Genomic DNA, 6,442 nt, shown 5'->3' on the forward strand with positions numbered 1-6,442 from the left:
TTCAACATGTTAGATCAGTGTTCGGGGTCTAACATAAAACATGTCAAACACAAAATTAACATTCGCTGAACGTTTTCATGTTACTTGGGTTACTGCTACAAAATTACTGATGATATTTGTGCCGAGCATAGCTAGTAATATTTTTGTGCAAGGGATGTCGTTCACATTTCAAAGAGAAGTATTGTATTTTTTCATGTAACTCTTTAAATATCGTTGAAATTTTGAATTTAGAGGTAGAGTTTACTTATGTTTCTAAAATAGAGGCTACTAAAGTAGCCTCTAAATTACAAAGAATGCATGATCTATTCGCGACAATAATGAAGAATATGGATACAAAAAAGATATGCTACAAACATATTTAGTTTGATGAAGAATGAAAAAGGGGGTAGTGGCAACTAAGTAACCGTCAGTATTATGCAGTCCGTCGGTTGTATTCGAAGCTGGAGGACGTTTTGCGTCATCTTGCGTAATACTGATGGTTACTTACAAGGGAAGCAAGTGTAAAATTAAAAAAAATCTGAAACTGTGCATAAGTTTATACTAGATGGACCTAATAACTAAGCAATTTTTTTTAGCTGCTAATATTTGGGTGTAGCGATTGAAACACTCTCTTGAAAAAAATCGGTATTTGTTTTGGCGATAATCGCTTATTCTAAGCGTATATCGCCAAAACAATAAAAAAAATGAAAACAGGTTTCAATTAAAAGTTTTATGATTGTAAGAGCTTTTTATAACGGCGTAATTAGATTTTTCAAAAATGATAATTTCTTCAAAATATCTTTATCACTCATTGTTTTAAATTTGAATTTCAAATTTTTCTTGACATTAAATTAAAGTTTATTTTACGTCAATGTCAACCATATATATAACAAAGTTGTGTTTTGTAAATGCGTTTTTGGAAAATAAGCTGAAAACGTCTTTATAGACATAGTGTATCAGTCCGCTGCTTGACTACAACGGCTTCTCTTTTTTTCCTTTCTTCCGTAACTTTCTGCAATACGATGATACGATGAAACAGATTTATTAATAAAGAATTATGTTAATAAATTTAATCACGTAAGTGATTTTTTTGTATATTACATATTTTATAAATACATAATATAGCAATCACAGTATATACAGGGTGTCCCAGAATTGGTGTAATATCTCTCGTAGACAGGTAGAAGAAATAAAACTAAGTCGATAAGTTCTATACCATTTTGCTAGATTCGCAATAGTTACTGAGATTTTAACTAACAAAGATCCGCGAATAAGCGTGCATCGGGCTGTCTTACGCGCGTAGGACAGCCCGGCGCGCTTCGCACAATTACATTTTAATATGTATATGTCATAGTATATGCTGTTATAGTAGCTCCTCCCATATGGTCCTACGGGTAACACCGTAAGCGCGCGAAGCGCACTGGGCTGTCTTAAGCGAGTAAGACAGCCCGATGCATGCTTATTTGCTGATCTTTGTTAATTAAGATCTCGGTAACTACTGCGAATCTAGCAAAATAATATAAAACTTTTTGACTCAGTTTTACTCCTTCTATTTGTTCATGAGAGATGTTACACCAATTTTGGGACACCCTGTATTTCGTAAGAGGAAAATTAATTTATCGAAAAAATAATTTCTAATTTAGACCTATACTTTTGATAAAAAAAACATTAGAGATTATTTAATAATAAAATGATACAACGCAATGAAATAAACGGATGTATTAACGTAATATTTCCTGTTATGTGCATTATTATATAAGTATCAGTAACATTATAAAACTAAATATTAGATGCGCAACTAAGTTCCCGCTGTTTGTCAATAGATGGCTTCCAGCAGTAAGTGCTGGTCGATTTTGACATATCCAAAACGTCACGAGCCAAGCTTAGACATATGGTAAACAAACCGCTTTGACACGTTAGTGATTTTGTTTTGACGTCATATACTTTTGGTTGTGTGAAAATGTCTGATTTTGTACCAAATAATCGTCATTTGCGGGAAGTGTTGATTTTCTTATTTTATTTGAAGAAAACGGCGGCTGAAGCGGATCGAGAGCTCCAAAAAGTTTACGGAGATGCTGCTCTAAGTGAAACAACGTGCCGTGATTGGTTCCGTCGCTTCAAAGACGGTGATTTCGATGTTGACGACCGTCCGCGTGAAAGAAGGCCAAAAACCTTTGAAGACGCTGAATTAGAGGCATTGCTCGATGAGGATCTATGCCAAACGCAAGAACAGCTTGCTTCAGCATTAGGAGTTACCCGCCAAGCCATTTCCAAGCGATTGCATGCGTTGGGAATGATTCAAAAGCAAGGAACTTGGGTTCCTTATGATTTGAAGTCAAGGGACGTTGAGCGTCGTTTTTTCGCCTGTGAACAACTGCTCCAGCGGCAAAAAAGGAAGGGTTTTCTTCATCGCATCGTGACGGGTGATGAAAAATGGATTCATTACAGCAACCCAAAGAAAAGAAAGTCATGAGGACTGCCCGGTCATGCTTCTACGTCGTCGGCTCAGCCGAATATTCACGCTGCAAAGGTTATGCTGTGTATTTGGTGGGACCAGGTCGGTGTTATTTATTATGAGCTGTTGAAACCGAACAAAACCATCACTGGGGAATATCGGTAGCGAATTCAATTGATGCGACTGAGCCAAGCACTGCGCGAAAAACGGCCACAATACGAGCAGAGGCACGAAAAAGTGATTCTACTGCATGACAACGCTCGGTCTCATGTTACCAAACCCGTTAAAACCTACGTGAAAACGCTCAAATGGGAAGTCCTACNCCACCCGCCATATTCCCCAGATANTGCGCCGTNCGATTATTACTTGTTCCGTTCGATGGCACATGGTCTGGCTGATCAGCAGTTCCGCTCATATNAAGACATCAAAAAATGGCTTGATTCGTGGATAGCCTCAAAAGACGAACACTTTTACCGTAACGGTATTCGAGCTCTGCCAGGAAGATGGGAAAAAGTTGTAGCTACCGATGGGCAATACTTTGAATGATTCATTTGTAACCATTTTTTCACAATAAAGTTGCATTTTCAAAACAAAAAAAATAGCGAGAACTTAGTTGCGCACCTAATATATTACGTCTAATACAGCATTAAATCGATTTATTCATACAATATTATACAGAAATAGATCCAAAAAAATCAGAAAACATATGTATGTGTGTATGTGTACGTATTAAAATCCATGTATTATACTGCATGTCTCGTTCTCAATGATAATAATGTAGTCATGCTTGTCATGCCTCAATTCACAACGTTAAACGCATAAAGGATTTCAAAAAGGTGGCGCTCTGATCGCTACCCTTCCTCGTTTCCCGCTGTTCAGCTTCATATTGTTTCGTTGTGCCAACAAATCAAACGTTTTTTCGCACAAACCTCGGAAAGACAAAAACTTCGCTACGTTATACAACTGTCGACATGCCAGACAAGAAAAAGAGGAAGCGCTCGAGATCTTGATCACGAGAAAGTTATCACTCTAAGCGGAGATACGATAAAGAACTGAGTAATTTGCAGGAACAAATACATAACCTAACAAAGGTTGTCGAGTCGTTGGTGCATGGTAATATAAGACAAGCTTCACCAACTTCCTTGCTTACCGAAATTCGAGGTAAGCACCTTTGCTCCATATATGTATGTGCAATCTCTTCTTTCCACACGAAAGTTGAGCGGCTAACCCACACGGTTTGCCTACGTCCATACGACATGCCGCGAGTATCATTGTGAATTTAGTTCAATAAGAACGTAGATATCACATACGCACAATAAGTGCTGCTCGTTCATTCTTCCACGTTTTTTCTTTCGAATTTTCTTCAGACGACGAAGAAAATAAGGAGAATGATCCAGGACTTGCGACTCCTTCACATAAGGGAGACATACTCACAAATGAGCAAGTAAAAGACAGCGCCCTGAAAGTCTTAGGAGTAGACCCGAACTTTTGCACGTTCAAAAAACTCACATACCACCCGGAACTGAAAAATACATGGAGCAAATGGAAAAATGGGCTTCCAGCACAAAATAAGAAAGACATCGTCGAATCCTATGATCGCAAGGGCGATTTCTATATGGAGGCTCCGAAGTTAAATCTGGAAATACTTCCACTACTGTCTGACATTGCAAAAAAGAGAGATCAGCATTTCGTGCAGACACAAAATTGTGTCGGCACCCCCATAGCGGCACTAGGTGCCGCAGTCTCTCTCTTACTAGAACCTCCTCAGGATGGCTTAGACGAAGATTTATTTACAGACTTAATAAGCCATGCTGGACAAATTCTTACCGATGTCTTTCATCAACAATCGGTAGCACGGAAATCCTTTATTACACTACAGTTGAATAAAAGTGTCAAACCAGTGGTCGAAACAATTATTTCGAACGAATGGTTGTATGGAGACAATCTTAAGGACAAAGTAAAGGATGTTAAAGAGATTGAAAAGGCCTGCGCAGAGATTCGGGACAAGGTCCCCCAAAAAAGCAACACAAAGTCTCAGTTTTAGGGAAACTGGAAATACCCACCTGCGGGATACCGTCAGGTAGGTTATCAGCAAAGACGTCGCCAAATCAGGTTCAAACCGAGGTCGAGCAAGTCATCGCACGGTGCGACCAAGACATCTCAGACGACGAACCAGTCATCGTTCAAGAAATAAGCAAGGTAGATAAGTCAGCAGGACGTCTTCGCAGCTTTGTTAGTCAATGGAAACAGATCACGTCTGACAAATATATTTTAAGCTGCCTAAGTGGATATCGCATTCCGTTTACGGAGACACCTTTTCAAAGGTCTTGTAATGTGAGAAACTTATCGGCGGAGGAAACAGAAAATATGCATACGGAAATCGATGAGCTCTTAAGAAAGGGCGCCATCGAGGAGTGCAAGGAATGTGAAAGACAGTCCGTCTCTTCTTATTTTCTCGTCCCCAAACCTGACGGATCTCACCTGTTTATTCTTAACCTTAGAAGCTTAAATCGCTTTATTAATCCCCCACATTTCAAACTGGAAGATATCCGTTCTGCACTTAATTTAGTGTCACGAGGGGATTTTTTGGGAACGCTAGATCTCAGGGATGCATATTTTCTCGTTCCTATTCACGCTGACTATAGAAAGTTTCTTAGATTTAAGTTCAAAGGCAAAATGTTCCAATTTGTATGCTTGCCTTTTGGTCTCTGCACTAGCCCATACGTCTTCACCAAGTTAATGAAACCTATTGTTAATACACTGAGACAGCAAGGCATGTTTTTGATACTGTACCTGGATGATTTTCTCTTCATCCATAAATCTAAAATTGTATGCAAAAAAAAAAAAAAAAAAAAAATATGACGGAGGCTGTTGCAATTTTGGAACAGCTTGGCTTCATTATAAACTATCAAAAGAGTATACTACTTGCCACCCAGAGATGCAAATATTTAGGTTTCATTATTGATACGATGGATTTTTCTTTGAATCTAACAGACAAAAAGAAAAGTCACATCGTACAACTGGTGAGCAAACTTAAACGCGGGAAAGCATATGACATCAGAAAATTTGCTAAACTGTTAGGTACCTTAGCATCAGCCTGTCCAGCAGTATCATATGGACTTATTCATTGCAAACGTCTCGAACAACAAAAATATTTAGCGCTGAAATTCAATGGTGGAGATTATGACGGAAAGATTTGGATTCTAGAGTCAATGTTAGAAGAGCTTACTTGGTGGAGACAAAACGTGGTTATTGGAACCAATCCAATTCGAACTCAGCTCTATGCCATAGAAATATTTTCCGATGCCTCACTGTCAGGTTGGGGTTGTTATTGTAACAGCTCCAAGGCGTTTAGGGTTTGGGATGAGCACGAAAGGTCACATCACATTAACTATCTTGAGCTATTAGCTGCCTTTTTTGCAATAAAATGTTTCGCGGCAGGGTTATCACACGCCGAGGTTCTGCTTAGACTGGATAATAAAACCGCTATTGCATATATTAATAAAGCGAGAGGTGTCCAATTCCCGCATCTTAGTAAACTTTCCAGAAAAATTTGGAACTGGTGCGAAGCAAAGAAATTATGGTTGCAAGCGTCTTATATCCCTTCGGCCGAAAATATAGAGGCTGATAGAGCATCGCGTAATGTGCATATCGATGCGGAATGGGAACTATCTCAATCTGCTTTTCAACAAATTGCGCATCAGCTGGGACCTTTTTCAGTAGATCTATTCGCCTCCAGATTAAATGCAAAATGTGAAACATTTCACGCCAGATTCCCTGATCCGGAAGCGGCAGCTATCGATGCGTTTACCATATCGTGGACAGGCAAAAGTTTTTATGCGTTCCCGCCTTTCGCACTCATTCTGCGTACATTACGAAAAATAGCACAGCCACACAAAAAAAAAAAAATTTCTTTGGCCTGGGGATCAGACCATGTTTATTATATGTTTTTGGGGTCGCTGAATCCGAATCCGAGATCCATTAAACCCCATCGGGTCGGAGTTCCGC

The 6,442-nt window shown here is 39.1% G+C and overlaps 1 protein-coding gene across 1 annotated transcript in view; it reads left to right on the top strand.

Annotated features, from left to right (window-relative positions):
* Positions 1-3,801: 3,801 nt before the first annotated feature.
* Positions 3,802-6,442, top strand: part of LOC109861882 — a gene marked incomplete at its 5' end in the record, with an annotated part of 4,345 nt that continues 1,704 nt past the window's right edge. Inside the window, 3 exons of the mRNA XM_020441719.1 lie at positions 3,802-4,366; positions 4,429-5,207; positions 5,429-6,259. Coding sequence (XP_020297308.1) covers positions 3,802-4,366; positions 4,429-5,207; positions 5,429-6,259 — 2,175 coding nt within the window. The remainder of the gene's footprint in view (positions 4,367-4,428; positions 5,208-5,428; positions 6,260-6,442) is intronic.

The sequence above is a fragment of the Pseudomyrmex gracilis genome, unplaced genomic scaffold (assembly GCF_002006095.1).
Source record: "Pseudomyrmex gracilis isolate BER0280 unplaced genomic scaffold, ASM200609v1 scaffold_1115, whole genome shotgun sequence".
Classification (NCBI taxonomy): Eukaryota; Metazoa; Arthropoda; class Insecta; order Hymenoptera; family Formicidae; genus Pseudomyrmex; species Pseudomyrmex gracilis.